Below are 23302 nucleotides of genomic sequence, written 5' to 3'. Positions count from 1 at the left end.
TCTTGGAGGTAATAGGGAGCCACTGGAGTTTATTCAACAGGGCTTTGGGTATGTGTTGGGGTGACGTGGTCAGGCCTGCACATTAGGAAAATCACTTTTGGAGAGAGTTGAGGCAAGCAGCCTCAACGGCTGTTGCAATAGTCCAGACATGAAGTGATGAAGGTCTGTGTCAGAGGGTCAGAGGAGAGAAGGGGGCATATTTGAGAGATGCTACAGAGGTGAAATTAATAAACCTTGGCACCATATTGGATGGGGGAGGGGTGAGAGAGAGTGAGGAGTCCAAGCTGACACCTCCATGTTGCCCTTTTTGGAAAGTCACAGAGATGGTGGAGCCATAGGGGAGCAGATTGACACCCTATTTCCAGGACCAGTGTCAGTATTGATTTACTAGAGTTGCTAAACTGGAAGGGGAGTGAGGGAAAGGGAAACATGGAGGAGATGGCAGAAGAGTACAGCGATGAAGCCACCTACCTATAAAGGACTGAATGGCCTCAAGGGGCACAGGAAGCTGGATGATGGCCACCCACGTCACCTTCCGGTGTTGAGAGTGTGGAGTGTTGAGCCCAACAGGCAGACCTGTGTACTGGATGGACAGACAGCACCTGCCTGGGTTGGGTCAATCATTGGGTACAGGGGCATGCAGAGTTGCGCCACTCCCTCCCAAAGCAATCTATTCCCATTTTACATATTCTCATCATTAGCAAGTTTTTCCTTACAGGCGGCCAAACTTTACCTCTCTCCAGCTTCCCTTTCCTTTGATTTGAAACATAAGATCATTGATGTTGAGCTGGAAGAGACCTTGAAGGATATCTAGTCCAGTCCCATAACTTTACTGAGGAAGAAACTGAGGCTGAGGATGGTAAATTGACTTGCCTGAAGTCACATATAGTGTTAGAGGCAAGATTTGAACCCAGGTCCTCCAACTCCAGAGCCCTGGTTCCTTTGCACTGTGCTATCCTATCCTTTGAGACCAAGTCAAACCAGCCTTAGGCTTTTACTGCATGACAGCCCCTGAAATACTTAAAGATTGCATTGTGTCCCCCAGTCTTCTCTTCTGTGGCTTGAATATTCTAATTTCAATCAATAAGCATTCACTCAGTGCTTAATATGGTGCCAGGCACTAGGTGTACTGAGACCAGAAATGAAATAATCTCTGCCCTCAAAGAGCTTACAATTCCTTCAGCTCATCCTGACTCATCATCATTAACCCAAGGGCCACCCCTCCCATCCCAGGCACCGTCTTCTGAGCATTAGTGACCTCCTTTCTAACCTGTGAGTCCAAAACTGAAAACAATCCCCAGCTGTGGCTAGTAGGAAGGCCAGTGGGACTTCCACTTTCCCTACTCTCTCTGACACACCCCAAGATCCCATGGACTTTTCAGCCTCCATATTGCACTATGGGTATCTCCTGAGCTTCTAAGGTAGCCCCCCAAGTTCCCCAGATTTTTTGAGCACACATGACTGTCTGGCTAACAGTCCTTTATACCACTGGAGTTGACTTTTTGGACCCAAGTGTCAGACTTCACATTTATCTCTCTGACATTTTTTTTCTTGTTTGATTTGGCCCAAAGTTCTATCTGTCAAGGACCTCATGAAACAAATATTCAATTCAGCTAACATTTATTTAGCAGCTACCACGGGCCAGGTCCTGTGCTCACCTTAGGGCTATCCAGCCAAGAAAACAAACCAACGAAAATGAAACAGCCCCTGCCCTCATGGAGCTTACTTACAATATAGTGGGAGAGTTCTCCTGGTAGAATGTCTCAAAGCCCAGGCCATCACCTCCACCAATGAGGAATTGGTAGGAGACTTTTATACAGGGGCAGGATAACCTGAGGAGGGTTGTGCACCCGCCTGATCCCTCCCGTTTCCCATACAAAGACAGCTCCATGCAAGAGCTGATAGATTTTCTCTGGGAGGTTCCATATGCTAATAGGAATTTGGTTCCCTAGACTGAGAGCCAAGAACGTTGATGGGTAAAATGCTGGTCTTAACAGTCATCTCCTTCTCCAAGAACATCCCAAGTAATTGGTCCATAGAAATACAAGTTCCTGTGAGACCAAGCAGCTTGAATTTTCTGTAAGCACTCACATCTTGGGTCCTAGGTGCTGTAGAGGACAGAGTTCTACACTTAGGAAGACCAGAGTTCAAATATTGCCTTACTAGCTGTGGGGTCTTGGTATAGTAATTTTTTCTTAGACTTTCATGGATTATTTTTTTCATTTATAAAGTGAGAAGAGTTGGATTTAATGGCCTCTAGGGCTCTTTCTGTTGCTGTTTGGGGTGCTGGGAACCCCAAAATGTAAGGGTGTTGAGGTTGAGGGGTGCTAGTGTTGAGGTTTAGGAGTTTGGGGTGCTGGGACCCCAAAATCACAACATACAGATCCTGTCTGAAAGAATTTGACCCAAGTCTTCTTTTAGCCAAAGACAAGGCTTATTAGAACATCCATCATATTGGGCAGACTCTTTAGGAATCTGAACATTAGTAAACTAGTGGCTAGATTATAAGAATCTGAGCAGTGGCTAGATTTTAAGAATCTAAGCACCTTAATGGAGACAAGATGGACCTTGTATACAGACAGTCTGTGGGAGGGATCTAGGAGTGGCCAAGTAGTTTGGGGTGACTGGAGGAGGAGTCTAAGGAAGATCTGAATGGGAGTGGCCAGTAAACTGGGGTGAACAGAGCTTCTGGGACCTGAACAATGGAGCCTAGCTAAGACTGGCCAGGGGCCATAGGTAGCTAAAACAATAGAAGGCCAAGCTAGGTTAAGGGTAACACAGATTGGGTGTAGCCACAATGAAAGGCCAGTTGACAGGGATTATAGCCTTGGGCAAAAGCCAGAGATTTGGCCTTGTGGGAAAGTGCAGGGTTTTTCCTTTTTGGGGTCTAGATTCCATCCTCATCACTGGACCCTGAAATAGCCATACAGGTCTTGCCTCAAAGAAATTCAACCCAAGCCTTCTTTCAGCCAAAGACAAGGTTTATTAGAACACAGCGTGATTTTAAGAATCCTCAGTATTGGCCAGACTCTTAAGGAATCTGAGCGATTTGTTGGGACCAAGATGGACACATACGGAAAGACTATGGGAATTTCTGGATGGGAGTTGACAGTAGGCTGGGATGACTGGGAGGTACCTGGGTCTAGAACCTGGGGCCATCCAGACAAGGAAAGAAGGGCTGAGCTAGGTTAGATGTAACAGAATTGGAGGTTTGGGTGTAGGCCACAAAGAAAGGTCAGTTGAAAGGATTATAGTGTCAGGTGAACAGAGCCTTGGCCATGTGTGAAAGTTCAAGAAAAGTTGGAGGAGGGGATGTTTCCCAGGACCTGTACCCTGGGGGAAATGTATGGGAAAATTCAGGTTCTGGGTTGCTTTCAGACATAGTCTTTTCCTTTAAGGGTTCAGGTCCCCTGACCCCTTCATTACCAGCTCTAAATCTTGGATTGTGATGCTGACTCTTCTTCCGATGGACATTTGCCTTCCTTTCCCATCCACTCTCTGGTGTGGGAATGAGACGGCGGCTGAGTCCAAGTTGGCAATCTGTCTTCCGGTCTTCAGCCCCTGATCATCCACCAGCTGAATATAATCAGCATAAGTCTTATAAGAGGACAAAAAAAGATGAACCCAGGCAGCCTCAAGTCTAAAATTCACCTCTGGCTCCCTTAACCCCAAATGACCTCACCTGGAGGTGTCATCCACACTGAACCTCCTCACCTCTCCTTGGCCAGGAGCTTCCTTCTGCATACTTAGGAGGATGTGGTGACCTATAAATGACTGCACCCGAGAGATCCCATTCCTCCCCTGCCCCCTTCACCTGTCACCCACTCTCTCCAGTTCTTTCCCAGGGGTTACTCATTAATCACACTTGTCTGCTGTCTGCGTCTTGTGTCTCCTCCCAGCTTCCCCAGCAGCCTGACCTTAACTGGGCCTCAGAGAGAATTTCTAAACAAGCGAGGGCCTTGGAGGGGGAGGGGACTGCCCAAGGTTCCACAGCAAGTTAGTGGCAGAAGAAAGATTAGAAGTGAGGTCTCCAGATACCCAACTCCCACCCTGAAGTCACTGGGCCACCCGAGGTGGGAGTGGGGCACTTTTCCAGGGTTCCAGTCTAACTATTCTTAGGCTAAGCCTCCTTTGAAGCTTAAACTCAATTCATTAAGCATTCAGTTAGCACACACTGTGTACAAGGCACTGTGTACAAGGCAGGCACTAGGTAAGCTAGAATACAAGCACCTCTGAGTACCATGCCTTCCCATCTGCAACTGTGCATCCTGGGGGACTGGATCAGGACCTCCCACCAATACATCACAGGGGTGCGCCCTCATGCTGGGGCCTTCCTCCTGAAACCAGTCTCCTGGTATTGGCAGAAGCTGAGGGGGTATCAGCTGTCTCCCTCTGACCACCTCACCTTTTCTGCCCACAGTCACAGAATCCTGGACCTAGAACTAGCAAAGACTGCAGAGGTCATCTATCCCAACTGTTGAGGTTTAGGGGTGCCGGGACCCCAAAATCACGACATGCGGGTCCTGTCCAAAAGAATCGACCCAAGCCTTCTTTCAGCCAAAGACAAAGTTTATTACAACATCCATCATATTGGGCAGACTCTTAAGGAATGCTTACATTCATATCACTAATGAAGGTGGGTCAGATCTTAAGAATCTGAGCACCTTAATGGAGACAAGATGAATCTTATATACAGAAAGACTGTGGGAGGGATCCAGGAGTGACTAGGAGGGATCTGGGGTGACTGGAGGGTCTAAGGAGGACCTGGATGGGAGTGGCCAGTAAGCCAGTAAGTGGTGAACAAGGCCAGGGACCTGGACCAGGAGGCCAAGGGAGAATGGAGTCTAGATAGGATTAAGGGTGGGAAGTGGCCAGGAGCAATTGGGAGGTTATAGCAACAATAAAAGGCCAGTTGATAGGATCACAGCCTCAGGTGAACTTCAGAGATTTGGCCTGGTGGGAAGGTCCAGGGTTTTTCCTTTTTGGGGTCCAGATCCCAAAGATCTTTTCCTTTCAGGGCTTCAGATCCCATCCGCATCACAACCTTCTCATTTTACAGAAGAGGAAATTGAGGCCCAGGGTCACACAGGTGTAGTCATACATTTAAAAGGAAGGATTTGAACCCAGACCCTGTACTCTTCCTCCCTCCAATTTTTTAACATTTTAATTTAAAGTTTTGAGTTCCAAATTCTATCCTTCCCTCCTCACCCACCTCCCTTTGATGGTAAACAATCAGATATAGATTTCACATGTGCGATTGTATAAAACATTTCTATATTAGCCATTTTGTACAAGAAGACTCAAATAAAAGAAAAAAATGAAAGAAAGTGAAAAATAGCATGCTTCAGTCTATATTCAATCACTGTCAGTTCTTTCTCTGGAGGCAGATAGTATGCTTCATCATTAGTTCTTTGGGATTGTCTTGGATCATCGTATTGCTGAGAAGAGCTAAGTCATTCCCAGTTCATTGAACAACATTGCTGTTACTGTGAACAATGTTCTGGTTCTGCTCACTTTACTTTGCATCAGTTCATGTAAGTCTTTCTAAGGTTTTTCTTAAATCTGCTTGCTTCTCATTTCCTATAGCACAATAATATTCCATTACAAGCATGTACCACAGCTTTTTTAGCCATTCCCCAGTTGATGGGCATCCCTTTGATGTCTAATTCTTTGCCACCTCAAAAAGGACTGCTATAAATATTTTCGTACAACTAGGTCCTTTTCTATGTCTTTGGGATATAGACCTAGTAGCAGTATTGCTGGATCAAAGGGTATGCATGGTTTTATAGCCCTTTGGACAGAGTTCCAAATTGCTCTCCAGAATGGTCAAATCAGTTCATAAATCCACCAACAATGCATTAGTGTCCTAGTTTTCTCAAATATCCTCCAACATTCAACATTTTCTTTTTTTTTTTGTCATATTAGCCACTCTGATAGGTGTGATGTGGTACCTCAGAGTTGTTGTAATTTGCATTCCTCTGATGAATAGTAATTTAGAGCATTTTTTCATATGACTATAAATGGCTTTAATTTCTTCACGTGAAAACTGCCTGTTCATATCTTTTGACCATCTATCAATTGGGGAATGACTTGTATTCTTATAAATTTGATTCAGTTCTCTATATATTTGAGAAATGAGGTCTTTATAAGAGATATTTGTTGCAAATTTCCCCCCAGTTTTCTGTTTTCCTTAGAATTTTGTTTGTATTGGTTTTGTTTGTGCAAAAACTTTTAAATTTTATTTCATCAAAATTATCTATTTAACATTTTGTAATGCTCTCTATATCTTCTTTGGTTATAAATTCTTTCCTTATCCATAAATCTGACAGATAATCTATTCCACGTTCTCTTAATTTGCTTATGGTGTCACCATTTATGTGTAAATCAAGTACCCATTTTGACCTTATCTTGGATACAGTGTGAGATGATCTTTACCTAGTTTCTGCCATACTGCTTTCTAGTTTTCCCCACAGTTTTTGTCAAATAATGAGTTTCTGTTCCAAAAGCTTGGATCTTTGAGTTTATCATATACTAGATTACTGTGGTCATTTACTATAATGTAATTTGTACCTAATCTATTTCACTGATCCACCACTCTATTTCTTTGCCAGTAGCAGATTGTTTTGATAATTCCCACTTAATAATATAGCTGGAGATCTGGTATAACTAGACTCCCTTCTTTCACATTTTTCCCCCCATTGATTCCCTTGATATTCTTGAGTTCTTGTTCTTCCAGATGAATTTTGTTCTTTTTTCTAGCTCTATAAAATATTTTTTTGATACTTTGATTGGTATGGCACTGAATAAATAGATTAATTTAGGTAGAGTTGTCATTTTTGTTATGTTGGCTCAGCCTATCCATGAGCAATTAATATTTTTCCAATTGTTTAAATCTGCCTTTATTGGTGCGAAAATTGTTTTATAGTTGTGTTCATGTAGTTCCTGGATTTGTCTTAGCAGGTAGACTCCACAGTATTTTATATTGTCGACAGTTATTTGAAATGGAATTTCTCTTTCTGTCTCTTGATGCTGGACTTTGTTGGTAATATATAGAAATGCTGATGATTTAGGTGAGTTTATTCTGTGTCCTGTAATTTTGCTAAAGTTGTTAATGATTTCAAATAGTTTTTTGGTTGATTCTCTAGGATTCTCTATAACATCATATCATCCACAGAGAGTGATAGCTTTGTTTCCTCATTGCCTATTCTAATTCCTTTAATTTCTTTTTCTTCTCATCACTAGAGCTAACATTTCTAGTACAATATTAAATAATAGAGACAATAATGGGCATCCTCGCTTCACCCCTGATAGTATTGGGAAGGCCTCTAGTTTATCCCTATTACAGATAACGCTTGCTGATAGTTTTAGATAAATATTACTTATCATTTTAAGGTAAGCACCACTTATTCCTGTGCTCTCTAGTGGGTTTAATAGGAATGGGTGCTACATTTTATCAAAGGCTTTTTCTGCATCTATTGAGATAATGATATGATTTCTGTTGGTTTTCTTTTGATTTGGTCAATTATGGTGATACTTTCCTAATACTGAAACAGCCCCAGTACTCTTTCATCTGTTCTCCATTGCCTTTGGTGACCCCCTGTTCTCAGTTTTGTCGCAGTTTGCCTTCACCTCTCCATGGTCCTTTGGGGATATTCATCATTAATTTTTCAGAGACCGTGATATTTCAGGCCTGACAGCCACATCTCAAGGAGATGGGGTTCAAAGGCAAACATGAAATTGGACCCAGATCTCAGGGAGCTTATGCCCTCCTCACACATACAGAGAAGTAAAGGCATCAACTTGCCTGCCTAAAGGTACTTTGGAGACCAGGGAAATCAGGAAAGGCTTCTCAGAGGAGGTGGCACTGAGATGAAACTTGAAGAAAGCTAAGGACTCTAAGAGGTGGCCCAAGAAAAAAGCATACCTGGCAGAAGGGATACAGACGTGGAAAGCCAAGTGCCAAATGTGGGGTCAGGCATGGTCTTCTCACTGGGAGATGACAGCATGGCAGAGTGGGAAGACTTCTGGTTCTAGAATGAAAGGTCCTGGGATTCTGGGAAGATGACAGAGCAGGTCAGAAAATTTCAGGCTCTCCTAATTTCCTCCTCCCAAAAGGCTGGAATTTTGCCTCAAACTGACTGTAGAGCAGCAGAAATAAACACAAATTGGAGTAAAGCAGTTACCCTCCTAAGACAACTTGAGAAAACCCCAGGAAAGATGGCCTCCAGGGGCAGAGGTTCGGCCGAGTGAAGTGCAAACCCCTCCAGGCCAACTCTGCAGAATTAACAAACAACAATCCCTGGGGGCAGTGGGGGCCGAGAGGCAGCCTCACCCTCATGGACCGCGTGGGGTCCAATGGCTGAGCAGAAGATTGAAGGAGCGTCCACCGCTAGGGACTGCAAGAACAGTCATACTGACTCGACACTGTCTGAGGCTAAGCTTCAGGGGAGAAGAAGCTAGCCCATGCTGATGAGGGCAGTAGTAGAGGGTTGGAGACCTTGCTGCCTGTGGGCACTTGCAGGAGGGCAGAGGCCCTGGTTTCAGTGCCAGGGCAGAGAGGACAGCTGTAGTGGGGGGAAGGGGGGACCGCAGGGAGCAAGATCATTTGCAGGACAGTGTGGCTGGGGGCCCTGGCCCTAGCTTAGGGTTAGAAATGAATGTCTGAAGTTGGGCCCCCGGGACAGAGCTTAGAAAATAACTGTAAGAAGGACTTGAGGCCTGGGGCATCATTCCCCATCCCTTGCAAGGACTAGAATTTGATTATAATAATAAGCTGCTAAAAATAAATAAAACAAAATCAAAATGATGAGTAAGCAAAGAGTAAAGAATCCAACCATAGAGAGCAACTATGGGGATAGAGAAGACCTGGGTTCACATTCAAAGGAAGATAGTGAAGCTAAGAAAGCCACTCCTTTTTCAAGGAGAAATGCCACATGGTCACAAGCCCAACAAGAGTTCTTGGAGGAACTTTTAAAAAAACCAAAACCTTAAAAAGCAATTGAAAGAGATTAAGGAAAAATTAGGGGAAAAAAAGAGCAATCCAAGAAAATCAAGAAAATTATGAAAAGAAGCTCAGCCAGCTGGAAATAGAGAATCAAAAATCCAAAGAAGAAAATAATTCCTTGAAAACTAGAACTGGGCAAGGGGAAACTAATTACATTATAAGAAGAAATAATAAAAACAAAATCAAAAGAATGAAAAAAATAGAAGACAATGTGAAACATCTCATCAGATTTGGAAAACAGATTGAGGAGAGAATATAAGGATAGTCAGAACACCTGAAAGTCATGATCAGAAAAAGAATCCTGATACAGTCTTACAATAAATTATTAAGGGAAATGGTCCTGAAGTTCTAGAACAAGAATGTAAAGCAGAAATAGAAAAAATCCACCAATCACCACCTGAGAGAAATTCCAGGAGGAAAACTTACATGAATATCATAGCCAAGTTTCAAAGCTCTCAGGTTAAGGAGAAAATATTGCAAGCAACTAGAGTAAAAAAAAAATTTAAATATCAAGGAGCTACAATAAGGATTATACAAGACCTAGCAGCAACTATGTTGAAGGACTATAGGTCTTGGAACACTATATTTTGTAGAGCAAAAGAGCTGGGGTTATAACTAAGGATAATTTCCCAGCAAAGTTACATACAATCCGGAACCTCAACCCCCCCCCCCAAAAAAAAAAAGAAATGGACATTTAATGAAGTGAAAGGCTTTCAGGTATTTGTGACCAAAAGTACAGAACTTAATGGAAAATTCAATATATAAGGTCCAATGGAAATAGAAGGTAAACAGTAAAGACCAAGTGTAAGAGACTCAGTAAGGTCAAACTGTTCACTTTTTACATGTGAAAATGTTATCAGGATTCTTATAACTGTCATCATTATTTGGGTAGTTTGAAAGAAAGGCTTGGACTGAGCCAAGTATGATAGGGTGATTCTAAAAATTAAGACTGTGTAGGGAGAGATAAAAAGAAGTAATTATACAAATGAGGCATGAAAGGAAGAACTCATATAGAAGAAAAAAATGGAAATGGAGGGCTGGTAGTACAGTAACCTTACTCTCATCAGAAATAGGTTAAAGAGAGAACAACATATACTTCTAGAAGAGTATAAAAGTCTTCTAAATTTAGAAAGAAATGAAAGGGAGAGGGAATAGGCTAAGGGAGGAATATTTAGAAGGGTGTGTAGATTAAGAATTAGGAAGGGGAGGAGATAAGGGGAAAACTTTTAGAAAGATAAGTAGAATAAGGTGGAGGGTGGGGCAAGAGGATAAGGGAGGGACTTTTAGAGGGATGAGTATATAAAGGAAGAGAAAAGCAAGGTCATGGGTAGAAGTAAATTAGACTAGTGAGGAAGGATGGGATAAATAGGGCAAGAAGGATAGTGAGGGAAAATAGTATGGAGGGAAATATACAATAAGTAATTATAGCTTAGAATGTGAATGGGATAAATTTGCCCATAAAATGAAAACAGACTGGAGGATGAATTAAAATCTGAATTCAACAATATGTTGCTTTCAGGAAACACATTAAAATGAGATGCACACAGAGTTAAGATAAAGGGCTGGAGTAAAATTTATTATGTAAAAAAAGAGCAGGGATAGTAGTCATGATCTCAGACAAAGTTAAAGCTAAAATAGATTTAATTAAAAGATAAAAATAGGGAAACTACACTATGTCACCAATATTATTCAATATTGTTTAAGTCTCATTTCTCAAATATATAAGGAACTTTGTCAAATTTCTAAGAATACAAGTCATACCCCAATTGACAAATGGTTAAGGGATATGAACAGGCAGTTTTTCGATGAAGAAATCATAACTACATATTATCGTATGAAAAAAGTGCTCCAAATCATTATTGATTAGAGAAGTGCAAATTAAAATAACTTTGAGACATCATTTTACACCAGTCAGACTGGCTAAAATGATAGATGCCCTTCATTTTTTGGGGAATAGCTAAACAAGTTTGGTATCATTGTGATAGAACACTACTGTGATATAAGAAATGATGAGCTGGATCATTCAGAAAAACATAAAGATTTGAACCTATGAAGGAAGGTGCTATCCACCTCCAGAGAAAGAGATGACAAGGGGAAATATGCATAGCATGGTCTTACATGTATGTGTATGTGTGGCTATGTATATATGTGTGTATATGTATATTTGTAGATATATATATTTATGTGTAATTGTAGCCTTCTCTACGGCTTGGGTAGGGGTGGGGAGGGAAAGGAAAAAAATAAAATAAAAAGTGCACAGCAGAGAACAAAAAATAAAAGACAAAAGGAAGCACAGAAAAGCTGGGTAGCTTTGAAAGCAATATGCAGTATTTACTACATAGGTTTTCTTGAAATGGAAGTCTATTTTTTGTTTTATATTGAATCCTCTCGTGTTCTGCTGTGAACATGGAAAGGGTTTATTTTTAAAGGCCAATGGGTCCACCAGCCAAAAGACTTCTTGGAGCCGAGAATGATGGGCTTGGAAGCCAGACATGGTGGGGGGGGGAGCGGGAGGGGCAGTGAGGTGCCATCTTTCTGTCATCAAAACCTATTAGAACAGACTCTCTGGCACAGCCAGAGCACTGTGTTGGGATGGGATTTTGTCCTAGTGGTCTTGAGTTTCTCTTTCCCTCTTCCTTTTCTACCCCTTTAGATAAAGAAAGGGATAAAACTGAGATTCAGAGAAGTGATTCGTCTGCAGACACAGGGCTGGTGTCAGATGGAGATGCCACTATAATATTGTTCCTAGGTTTAAAGAGTGTTACATGTAAAATGGTGGTGATCCTGCCCTTTCTGGGTTATGGGGAAGGTCAAAGGACTTCATGTCTACAGATGACTTGACCCTTTGAGCCTTACTGTAATGTTTTCGCTAGTGTGGGTAGAGGAATGTGTTTTATCCCAGGATCCCAAAGTCAGAAGGGTGTTCAAAGGCAGCTAGTCCAAAGCAGACCAGGGCCAGAAGGACAAGCCAAACATTTAGCCCAAAGGTATCATGGCCTCGCTTGGAATGAGAAGGCCTGGGCTGGGACCTGAGTTCTACCTCCTACTAGCCAGGAGACCCCGGGCGAGTGTTTTCCCCTCTCAGTCAGGTCCCTATAATCATGGGGTTATCTTGGATTCTTCCTTCACCATCATGGATCCCATCAATACTGCCTCTTCACATCTCTCCCATCTGCCCTTTCCTCCCTGCTCCCACTATTCCCAACCAGACAGAAGCTCCCATCCTTCAAGTTTTTTTTTATTCTAAACTTAACAGATTCTAAACAAATGGGCATCTCCATATACAAAGTAGAAGAGAAAAAAAGGATTATTTAAGGAACCAGGCATTTATAGGACATACATTTGGCTTTTCCTTTTAAGTATAAAATATAAATTTGCTATACAAACTGCACACACATTTATAATAAATTCAGTGCGTGCCTTCCTGAGCTGGCTGCTCCTCTGTGTTTTTTCATTATTTCCTTCCATTCTCTTCTGGACATTTTAAAAAGGCTTCAATGATCCTCTTCTATTTCACAGCTCAGCCAGGAAGGGGCAGCAGGCTTCCTCATCCTTACAGAGTCTCGTAGACACACTTCTCCCAGTACCGCTTATGCTACTCTGTATCAGTTTGTACAAATCTGAGTTTTCTCTGAAACCCTCTCCTGCATCATTTCTACAGCACGTACACACCACAATTTAATCAGTCTTTCCACCCTTGCTGGACAACCCCTTAGTTTCCAGGTCTTTGCCGCCACAAAAATGGCTGCTATAAATATGCTTGCACAGATTTATGTATAAGAGGTCCTGCTCCTCCGCTTTGAATCTCTTCAGGCTAAGGGGCTAGTGAGGGTCAGAGGCTCTCATTCTCACCTGACTTCATTATTTTAATGCTCTCTAGCCTGGTCTTCCTGTCTCTGGTTTGTCAGTTCCTGCTCTTAAAAGAACTTTCATGGGGGAGACAATATGTAAACAAATAATACAAAGCAAGTTATGTATATAGGATAAAGAGGAAATAATTAACAGAAGGAAGACATTGGAATTAAGTGTGGTTAAGAAAGGCTTCCAGTAAAAGATGGGGTTTTAGTTGGGACATAAAGGAAGCCGGGAAGGTCAGTGGTCGGGGCAGAGAAGGGAAAGAATTCCAGGCATAGGGGACAGACAATAAGAATGCCCAGAGGTGAGGTACAGCCAGGAAACCAGGGTCACTGGATCGAAGAGTATGTGTAGGGGAGTAAGGTGTAAGAAGACTGGGATATAAGGAAAGGTCTAGGCTATGAAGAGCTTTGAATGTAGAGTAGAACATTTTGTATTTGATCCGATATAATGGGACCTACACTTAAGGAAAATCACTTCAGTGACTGAGTGGAGGATGGATTGTAATAGAAAGAGACAAGGCAGGCAGACCCCTAGACCCCTAGCAAGTTAATGCAGTAGTCCGAATATGAGGTGATGAGGGTTTGTACCAGGATGGGAGCAGTTAGAGGACAGATGGGGGTGTATTGGGGGGGATGTTGCAAAGGTGAAGTCAACAGGCCTTGGCACCACATTGGATCTGGGGGGTAAGAGATAGTAAGGAGTCCAGGATGACCCTGGGGTTGGGAGGAGGGTGGCGCCCTTGACAGTGATAGGGAAGGTAGGAGGGGGTTCAGGGGAGGGCTTAAGGGGAGAGAGCATGAGTTCTGCTTTGCACATGTTGAGTTTGAGGCATCTACTGGACGTCCAGTTAGAGATATAAGAAAGGCAGTTGGAGATGAGAGATTGAAGGTCAGCAGAGAGATTGGGGCAGAAAAGGTATATCTGAGAATCATCAGCATAGGGATGGTAATTACATCCATGGGGACTGATAAGATCACCACGGGAAATAGTCAAAAGGGAGAAGAGCAGAGGGCCCAGGACAGACCCCTGAGGGACACCCATGATTAGAGAGTGTGACCTAGAGAAGATCCAGAGAAGGATCAGAGAGAGAGGAGGAGAACCTGGAGAGAGGGTGTCTCAAAAACCTAGAGAGAAGAGAGAATCAGGGGGAGAGAGTGACCAACAGTGTCCAAGGCAGCAGAGAGGTCAAGGAACATGAGGACTGAGAAAAGGTCATTGGATATGGCAACAAAAGGACAGCTCATTGGTAACTCTGGAGGGACCAGTTTTGGTGGAAAGATGAGGTCTGGTTAAGAAAGGGTTAAGGGGTTAAGAAGAGAGTGAGAGGAGAGAGAGTGGAGGGAGCTGGTGTAGATGGGCTTTTTGAGGAATTAGGCTTCAAAGGGCAGAAGAGCGATAGAAAGATCAAGGGAGGGTTTTTTCAGGATGGGGGAGACTTGGGCATGTCTCTGGGCAGAAGGGAAGGAGCCAGTAGCAAGGGAGAAACTGAAGACAAGCGAGACGGGGGATGATGGAGGGGGTAGGCGGGGGTGGGGAGCAGTCTGCTGGAAGAGATGGGATGGAAGGGGATGGTCTGAGCAGGTAGAGGGGTCTGTCTTGGACAGGAGGAAGGCCACTTCATCATGGAAGACAGGGTTGAGAGGGGCACAAGCCACCTGAGTGATGAAGATGAGGAAGAGGAAAGAAGAGGGAGCTCATGGCCAATGGCCACCATTTTTCTATAAAATATGAGACAGGGGTCTCAGCTGAGAGAGCAGGAGGAGGGGAGCCATGGGAGGCTTGAGGAGGGATGAGAAGCTCTGGAAGAGCCTGGGAGGAGAGTGGGACAGTGCTTGCCTGGCAGCAGCAAGGGCCCAAGTGAGGCTGTGTGGACCCCGTCAGAATGGCTGCATGGTTTTCTCCACCTCTGTTCAGTAGCCCATGTGTAGGAGTGAAGGTGGTGAATGATGGCAGTGACCCAAAGCTGAGGGCTGGCCGGGCAATATGATGAGGGGGCCGGGGAGTGAAGAGACGAGGCCAGTGTAGGGCTGACCCAATTCACCAAGGGGTCAAAGGACAAGAGGTCAGGTGCAGACCCTTTGACCCCACCTTCTGATCCTTGCACTGAAGTGGCAAAATAATTAGAGTGCTGCTCTTGGAGGCAGGAAGACCCAAGTTTGAATCCATTCTCAGAAACTGACTGTGACCCTGGGCAAGTCACTTAACCTCTGCCTCAGTTTTCACCACTGTTCAGCGGGGATAACAATAGCACTTACCTTGCAGGGTTATTGTGCAGATCAAACGAGACAGTCTTTGTATAACACGTCCTGCACATAGTAGGTCCTTAATAAACTCTTCTTTATTTCCTGCCAGAGGAATCTGTCCTATCCCCAGATCTACTGACATTCCTCTGCTATAAAAGCTTCAGTGACTCCCACTTTTTTGCCTGGCATTCTAGCTCCTCCACGAGGTGCCCCTCCCTCACTTTTTGAGACTTTTCCCTTGTGATGATTCCCCATGCACTCAGTGATACTGACAAACTGCACTGCATTTTCCCACCTCTGGGCTTTTGCATACCAGGCTCCCTGGGCTTGGAAGGTACTCCTTTCCCCTCACTTTGCCTTCTGACTAATTTTCTTCCCCTTGAAAATGACCTGGACCTTTGGATATGTTGGGAATTTTACACAACCTTTCCCCTTCCTCCTCTTTTTGTTATTCATTATAAGAGATATCTTAGGCAGGTGATGTAAAAACAAAGTTATTGACACAAATTATTTGTTTTACAAAAAAGAACACTACCATGAACTCTCTGTTTCTGGCCTGACAAGGTGCTGTTTGGCATCTGAGGAGGTAAGGCTGTTGTCTGGTGCTCTCCCTGAACAACCTGTGAGCTCCCAAAGATAGGAAGGGGACCTGTTCAAAGTGCTGCTCCTCCCCTGGCAGGACCCAGGCCAGAGCCTGCTCTCCCATTCCCACCCTCCCCCATCATCACTCTCTCCTCCCCTCTCTCTTCCTTCTTTCTCCCCCTCTGTCTCTCTTCTCTCCCCTCCTCTCTCCCCACCTTTCTCCATCCTCTATCTCTATCTCTTTCTGTTTGCCTGTCTCTGTCTGTCTGTCTCTCTCCTTCCTCTCCTTTCCTTTCTCTCCTCTCATGATCTCATCTGAACTCTCATCAACAGCCCAGAGAGCTAAGTATTTCAGGCATTAATTACTAAGTCCAGCCAGTTTGGATAAGCCACATGACCCTCAGAGAAGGCACGTGACTTGCCCACAGCCCTACAGCCAGTCAGCTCAGAAGCGGGCTTTGAAGACAGGCCATGTTCACCCTACTATGACAGGCTATCTCTCTGACATTGACTGTATCTAATGAAAGGCAGGTTTTCGTTATGGAGGCCCCTTCACAACAGAAATAGCTGAGGCAGCTACGTGGGGCAGTGTAGTGATGAATTTGTGGGATAGTCCGGAAGACCAGAGTTCAAATCCTGCCTCAGACACTCCCTAGTGACCCTGGGCAAGTCACTTAACCTCAGTTGGCCTCTGTTTCCTCATCTGTAAAATGGGACTCGCAGCGCCCACCTCCCAGGGGAGTTGTAAGGCTCAAGTGAGACCATATTTGTAAAGCACTTAGCTCAGGGCCTGGCACACAGTCGTTGCTTGATAAATACTCGGTTCTTTCCCTTCTCCTTCCCTCCTGAAGTTGTCCAGCTCCAGCAGGGTCAGAATTCCGTCCAACCCTCCACTCCAACCATGAAGGCCGCCACTAGAGGGCGTAGGCGTCCCAGAGAATCTGTGTCCAGCCTGGCAGGGCAGGGATTTCAGGCTACCCTGGTGGGCATAGAACCCTGGAGGGTGGTGACCCAGCGGGCTAGGGGACGCCACGCTCATGCTTCCATACCCTGTTCAAATGGTGCAAAGGTTTCTCTCTGCCCTTGCCTCCGTGCGCCTGTGTGGTCACCAGATGCCTGGCCACTGGGAGTCAAGTCTGAGGGAGCAGGGTCACTGCCCACCACCCAGGATGCTGGGAGGAAGCTCGGGCCCTGGACAAGCTCCAGGGGCGCGGTCCCCTCGACGGCAGCGACCTAGACTTCTGTTCTTGATCTGGCCATTTCTCATGGGCTTGGGACATGTCACTCTCCAGTCTATTCCTTCACGGTCACTGCTCTCCTCTTGCACATCGGGGCAAAATGATGATTTTTGGAAGTTGAATCAGGCTGCCGCCTCATTGCTCTCATTATGAGCAAGATGGCTTGGACCTGGGATTTCACTGGCAGAGGAAACTCCCCTTACTAATGCAAGTTGGTCCCTTCTCTATGATGCAGAGTCTTAGAGACTTCGAGATGCAGTCAGTCCATAGATGAGGATCTCTGCGGGCAGCATTGACTTTGCTTTGAAACTAGTGTTATCTATGTTTTGTTGAATTTTACTTATGCTGCTGAATATTTCCCAATTACATCTTAATCTGGTTCAATCTTGTCGTGGGCCATGGTGGCCAAGCTGTTTAACATCTCTGACCTGCAGAACTGAGAGTTTATGTGACTTGCCCAGGATCACAGTCAGGATTGGTTAGAGATGAAACTCGAACCCAGGTCCTGGCTTCGCAGTCAGCTCTCTAGCAGTTAAGACATCCTGCCTCTATTGACATCACCAGCAGCAGCAGCTGCAGTGGTGATATAATTAGTCAAATTCACTTGACAAAGCACTTATTAGCCACCTATTATATGCTAGTCACCCAGTTTGTAGGAGATAAGGAGACTGAAACAAAAGTGAGATGCCTCGAGCTGATGTCCCACTTGAGTGAGATCGAAGTTGAACCCAAAAGCAAGAGGGCCAAAGGGATCCTAAGGGGGTTAGGGGTGGGGACCTGGAAAGGAGCTGAGCCTGGAAGGAAGCTTGGGATTATGAATTCTAAGGGAGGAGGGAGGGCATTCCAGGCCCGAGCAACCCATTAGGTGGGGAGATGGAACGTCTTAGAAAAGCCTGGCACTGTGGAGCTTACCCGTGGGGAACAAGTGTCTTCTCTTTGTGCCTCAGTTTCCTCCTCTGTAAAGTGGGGAGAATAAGCCATTCCCCTCCCCCCCAGACCTGGAGGGCCTTGGCCTGACTCAGCAAACTGCCCAAGAGAACCCCTGAGTCGTCTGTGTTTGCTCTCTGACTGGGGTCATCTCAGGAGTGTTTGTCCGAGGCCTTCAGGCTCAGACTCTGCCAGGAACCCCCAGCATTGGTTTCATTTCTCTGGGTTTTCAGGCTCTTGTTTACTGGAGAGAAAAAAGAAGCGGGGGAGACTGAGACGGGAAGCAGCCCCATGAGAAGTGTCTGGAACTCAGGAAACAGTGAATTTACCGTTTCCTGGTTCATTGTATTTGAAATAAAAGAACTGTTTTGTGTTCTGCGTTTTTAAAATGCTCTTTCTCCCCAAGGTCCCCCTCCTACCCTTACCCCCCCACACCTCCGGCCCTCAGATTCCCAAGTTAAGATAAACAAATAAGAAAACATCTCTAGGAGAACTCAAGAGAAAACAGGCCGAGTTTGGTATAAGGTGGAAAAAGGTGGCCTCTTGGCCTCCACGGGATGAGGTTTTCAGGGCCTACCTCTTAGAGAGGCCAAAGAATTCCTGGGGGTCTCAGCTGGGGTAAATGGGCGCTGCTTCTTCCTCCCTGTGTCACTGTATCTCCTTCTCTATAAAATGAGGGGGCTCTCCAAGGCCCCTCCCAGGCTGGAAGCAGCCCTCCATCGTGCCTAATTAAAACATCTCCAGTTAGGTCAGAGTCGTTTATAAATTGACCCAAAGTGGGGGTTCTTAGCACATTATTAGCCACTGAACCAACCCCTGGGGTTGGGCAATGGCCATCGAGTTCATGAGGGATGCAGTACGAAGATTAATATTGCCACTTCTCAGATGAGGAAACTGAGAGCAAAGGTGGGGGATTTCCCACTTAGGCCACTAATGCCCTCCAGTGTGCTAAGCACTTAGCCAGCTCCAGTGAAATGGACCCTTTTCAGTTTATGAGCCTGTTTCACTTGGGTTCCAAGAATCAACCTTCCCAGTACAAGTCAGGGGAGGCTCCCCTCTCCCCAATAACTTGGTTGTCCTCCTTCTCTCTGCAGACTAGAAACTCCTTGAGGGCAGGGATTATTACATTTTTATCTTCCCTTCTCCAGCTCCGTGCCAGCCCGGCCTTAATAACTGCTGGTGTTCACATGGGTGGGGGAGTGGTGGCCAAAAGGGTCACAAACCTAACCAGGAGTCATAGCCAACAAAAACCTCATACCAGCTTGGGCTTCGCTGAGAAACGCTCGTCGGGGGGTAGAGAGGTGGCCCTCCTCTAACTTGTTCAGACTCCACCAAGAGGAGGAGGCTCAGATGAGGGCCCCATGAATGTGTCCAGAGAAGGTCCACCAAGACCCGGAAGAGTCGTGAGTCCGGGCCATAGGGGCGCAGCTGAAGGAGCTTAGTCTAGAGAGAAGGTTGCGGGTAGTGGAGGGGCTGGGACGGGCTAAACTAGCAGTCTTGGAGTATTTGAAATTCCCTGTTCCTGGGAAGCGGGATTGGGTTTCTTCGGCTTAATTAGTTAATTACTAAGCACTAAAGAAGGGTTTCGGAGCCAGGCATTCATTGGGCTAGGCACCAAAACAAAAGTTAGCATTTCACTTGTTACTTTCTACTAGAGGGAAACAAAGTTTTCACAGGTAAAACGCTGAAGGCTGATTTTGTTTGACCACATCTGTAATTTTCCGGCTGTGAGAAGCCCCAAGGAGAGTGAAGTGAAGGATGCGCCCGAAGCCAGACCTGAACCTGGGTCTTCCAGACGCCAAGATCCGCTCTCCAGTCCCTAAGCTAGGCTGTCTCCCTGCACCTTCTCCAAAAACGAAAACAGAATACCAGAATACATACAAGGTGATGTGGTGGGGGCGGGGGATTCTCTGCGGGAGTTAGGAAAGGGAATCTGAAGGAGGGGGCATTTGAAGGGCGTCGAAGGGTCTCATCCTCATTTTCATTCACAGCTGTATTGATCAGTTGTCGCGGTTGGAGGATTCCACCCCACTCCCTACATTTCTCCCCTTCCCTCCTCACATGGGGGCCACCACCCTCTTTCGGTTCCTCACCTCTGCTTCCTAGCCGGTCCGCCGACCTCGGGTCTCACTCCTCCAGGCCATCCCTTACAGTGTAGCCTCCATACAGTTGCCAAAGAAATTTGTCTAAAGCACAGTTCTGATAACGTCATGGCCCAATTCAGTATCTGGGGAGCAAATATAAACTTCCTCGTGGGGCATTTCAAGGTCTTCACAATTTGGCTCCATCCCACCTTTGCAGCGCCCCCCTCCCCGTTTCCGCTCCGCACACCTCCTTGCACAAGATTCCTCTTCCCACATTCCAAGATCCAGCCACTGACCCGCTTGCAATCCCTGGGCAAACCCCTTTTCCTCCACCTTGTAGATGGTCGAGCTTTTTTCAAAGCTTGTATCTGCCACCTCCGATGGGGCATCTATCTTGACCTCCCAACCCCACGCCTCTGCCCCCCCCCGAAATTACTCTGCGTATATTTTGCATCTTTTTTCTAGGCACCAGTAGTCCCCCCAATAGAACGGAACCTCCTTGAAGGCAGGGGCCGTTTCGCTTTGTCTTTCCGTCCCCGGGCTCCCAGCCAGGTGCCTGGCATATGTAGGCAAGGAATCCTGGTCGCTTGTGTACATGCGTGTGTGCGTGTGTGAGTGTGTTTGCGCGGATTGAGGGGATGCGCTTCCTATTCCCGCAGTCCGTCCTGGCTAGACTGGAGCTCGGGATCAGCGGCGGCAGCGGCAGCAGCACGCCACCGCCACCGCCTCCTTCCCTTCCTCCTCCCCCTCGCTCTCCTTCAGCCCCGCCCCGTCCCTCCCTTCTTCCCTCCCTCTTCCCTCCGTCAGCCCCCGGGCCCCGCCTGCCGGCCTGCTGCCGCCGCCGGCCAATCAGAGCGTGCCCGCCCAGCGATGAGCTCAGCCCTCCCGTTTCCCATTGGCCGGCTATATTAAGAAAGTGGCCGAGCCCTTTAAATAGCAGGCGCCGGGGCGCAGGCTGCAGCAGCGGTAACCGGGACAGACAAGGGAGTTGGCTAGCGGGCGGTTGGGAGGGAGAGAAAGCGGAAGGAAGGGACACCCCCCGAGAGCACTCGCACCCCGCAAGCCGGCCCGAGAGGAGCCCCCAAGGCGTGGGGGCGTCCGCGGAGGAGGGAGGAAGAGGAAGAGGACAGCAGCAGCTGCGCCCGGCGGCAGCAGCACCGGCCCGGCCCAGGCCCCCGGTGGCCACGGTGCGCTCTCTGAAGGCCGGCCAAACAGCCGCGCCCGGTTCCGCACAGGCGGCGGCGGCGGCGTCTTCGCCGTCGGGGCCCGGGGGCTCCTCGTCCTCGGCCGCCGCCCCGGGCCTGCCCCCGTCCCCCCAGGTGTCCCCGCGGCCGCCGCCGCCGCCGGCCGGCCTGGCCATGGCGGCCATCCGCAAGAAGTTGGTGGTGGTGGGCGACGGCGCGTGCGGCAAGACGTGCCTGCTGATCGTGTTCAGCAAGGACGAGTTCCCCGAGGTGTACGTGCCCACGGTGTTCGAGAACTACGTGGCCGACATCGAGGTGGACGGCAAGCAGGTGGAGCTGGCGCTCTGGGACACGGCCGGCCAGGAGGACTACGACCGGCTGCGGCCGCTCTCCTACCCGGACACGGACGTGATCCTCATGTGCTTCTCGGTGGACAGCCCGGACTCGCTGGAGAATATCCCCGAGAAGTGGGTGCCCGAGGTGAAGCACTTCTGCCCCAACGTGCCCATCATCCTGGTGGCCAACAAGAAGGACCTCCGCAATGACGAGCACGTGCGCAACGAGCTGGCGCGCATGAAGCAGGAGCCGGTGCGCACCGAGGACGGCCGCGCCATGGCCGTGCGCATCCAGGCCTACGACTACCTCGAGTGCTCGGCCAAGACCAAGGAGGGCGTGCGCGAGGTCTTTGAGACGGCCACTCGCGCCGCGCTCCAGAAGCGCTACGGCTCGCAGACGGGCTGCGTCAATTGCTGCAAGGTGCTTTGAGCCCCCACGGCGCGGCCGAGCCCGCGGCGGACGCGCGGACGGACAAAGGCCGGGGCCCGACCGGAGGGCTCGTTGTCGGCGCACTGGCCCAGCCGCCGCTAGAGGCTGGGAGGGCTTCTGGGACCTAGCGCCGCCCCGGAGAGACTGGCGGGGTGGGGGCAGGGGTGCGGTGCGCTCGTGAGTGTGAGTGAGCGTGTGTATGTGTGCACGGGCGCCCGGGCCCTGATCACGGAGGAAGCAAGCCTCCCTCCATCCCCGCCGCCCTCTGCCCTGAGCTCGGTGCGGGAGTGAGTGGGCACCGCCCCCGCCCGGCTGCTGAGCTCGGCGTTCCTCCCTCCTTTCTTCCCAAGCTCTCCGCCCGCCCCCCTCGATGTTGGGCCTGGCTGTTCCTTGGGGGTGTGTCTCAAATGCGGGTGGGGGGATGGGGCGGGGGTGGGCACTGTTACATAGTGATAAATATAATTTTATTTTTTGGCAGTAGGATCTGTGAAAGGCCTGCTCTTATTTAAGGGGGAGGGGAGGGAAAGGGCGGGGAAGCAGCAGCTGAGTAGTTTGGGACCTCCCCTGGCCCTGCTGCCCGTGCCCTATGGCGGGATTGAACTGATTTACAGCCCTGGAAAATTGTGGCCGGGCCTGGAGCTCCCGGACGCCAGGGGCCGGGGGGGGGGGCGGGTGGGTGGTGCAGCTGTACTGGGGCCGGCCCTTCTAGAGTGGTGGGGGGAGGAAGCTCATCGAAGTGAACTTGGTGCTTGTCTCTCCCCTTCCCCCTCCCCCCGAAACGTGTTCTCTCCGAAGGCTTCATGTAAATTGGAGAGACAAGTCTGGGTTTTATTATTTTTTCCCCCAAGATTCAAGCCGAGCCACCGTTGCACAAAGGCCAGAGCTGTGGCCAGGGCCATCCTCTGCCTTCCCGCCCCAGGGTGTTATCACCTCGTCTACGGTTTTTTTTTTTTAAAGGATACCACTTTAAAAAATCCGGGAGAAGAAACCACTGTAATATTGTTTCGACTTGAGAAATGCCAGGCAGCACTGATTTCGAGGGGGGAGGGGGGTTGCCTTTATGCCCAGCGGGCCTGTTTTGATAAAGGGCAGTGAACAGTTTGGGATCTATTTAAACAATTTCACCAGGCACTCTGGGAGACTGGCCTTCGGGACTGTGCAGGCATCTCTGCCTAGAGACTGACCTGCTCCTCTTTTGTCGTCCTTGCATCCCCTCCTCCCTCCCCCCCCAGCGGTACTTTGACCAATGTCTGGGTTTTTATTTTTATTTTTTAAATAAACTGACCATTGACAAAGTGGATCATCACTTCCATAAAGGTGTTTACATGATATGCTCTGAAGCTTGTGCACAAAGGTTTTTTTGTCAAACATTAAAAGATTTCAGCGATTTCACAAGGTGTCTGGTGGTTTACTAGCC

At 47.5% G+C, this 23302-nt stretch overlaps 1 protein-coding gene and 1 long non-coding RNA gene across 3 annotated transcripts; one reads left to right on the top strand and one right to left on the bottom strand.

The window, feature by feature from the left end:
* Nucleotides 1–4554: 4554 nt before the first annotated feature.
* LOC110194882 (uncharacterized) lies at nucleotides 4555–20676 on the bottom strand. 2 transcript variants are annotated; one of them, XR_002320819.2, is made up of 4 exons: nucleotides 20184–20676; nucleotides 19946–20079; nucleotides 7925–8053; nucleotides 4555–5580 (listed from the first exon to the last, which is right to left on the bottom strand). It is a non-coding gene; the product is annotated as an uncharacterized LOC110194882 (long non-coding RNA). The 2 variants fall into 2 exon arrangements; XR_013484411.1 differs by having other exon boundaries at nucleotides 19946–20676.
* A 203-nt stretch (nucleotides 20677–20879) lies between these two features.
* Nucleotides 20880–22368, top strand: RHOB (ras homolog family member B). The gene has a single exon (XM_020967454.2). The coding sequence runs from the start codon at nucleotides 21295–21297 to the stop codon at nucleotides 21883–21885; it is 591 nt and encodes a 196-aa protein (XP_020823113.1). The 5' UTR covers nucleotides 20880–21294; the 3' UTR covers nucleotides 21886–22368.
* The last annotated feature ends 934 nt before the right edge of the window (nucleotides 22369–23302 follow it).

Source organism: Phascolarctos cinereus, unplaced genomic scaffold, assembly GCF_003287225.1.
Source record: "Phascolarctos cinereus isolate Bilbo 61053 unplaced genomic scaffold, phaCin_HiC Scaffold_2;HRSCAF=192, whole genome shotgun sequence".
In the NCBI taxonomy this organism is placed as follows: domain Eukaryota; kingdom Metazoa; phylum Chordata; class Mammalia; order Diprotodontia; family Phascolarctidae; genus Phascolarctos; species Phascolarctos cinereus.
This window is presented reverse-complemented; position numbering and strand designations above follow the sequence as displayed.

Coding starts and splice junctions, on each gene's coding strand:
- RHOB (XM_020967454.2), top strand. CDS start 21,295: ATGGCGGCCATCCGCAAGAAGTTGGTGGTGGTGGGCGACGGCGCGTGC.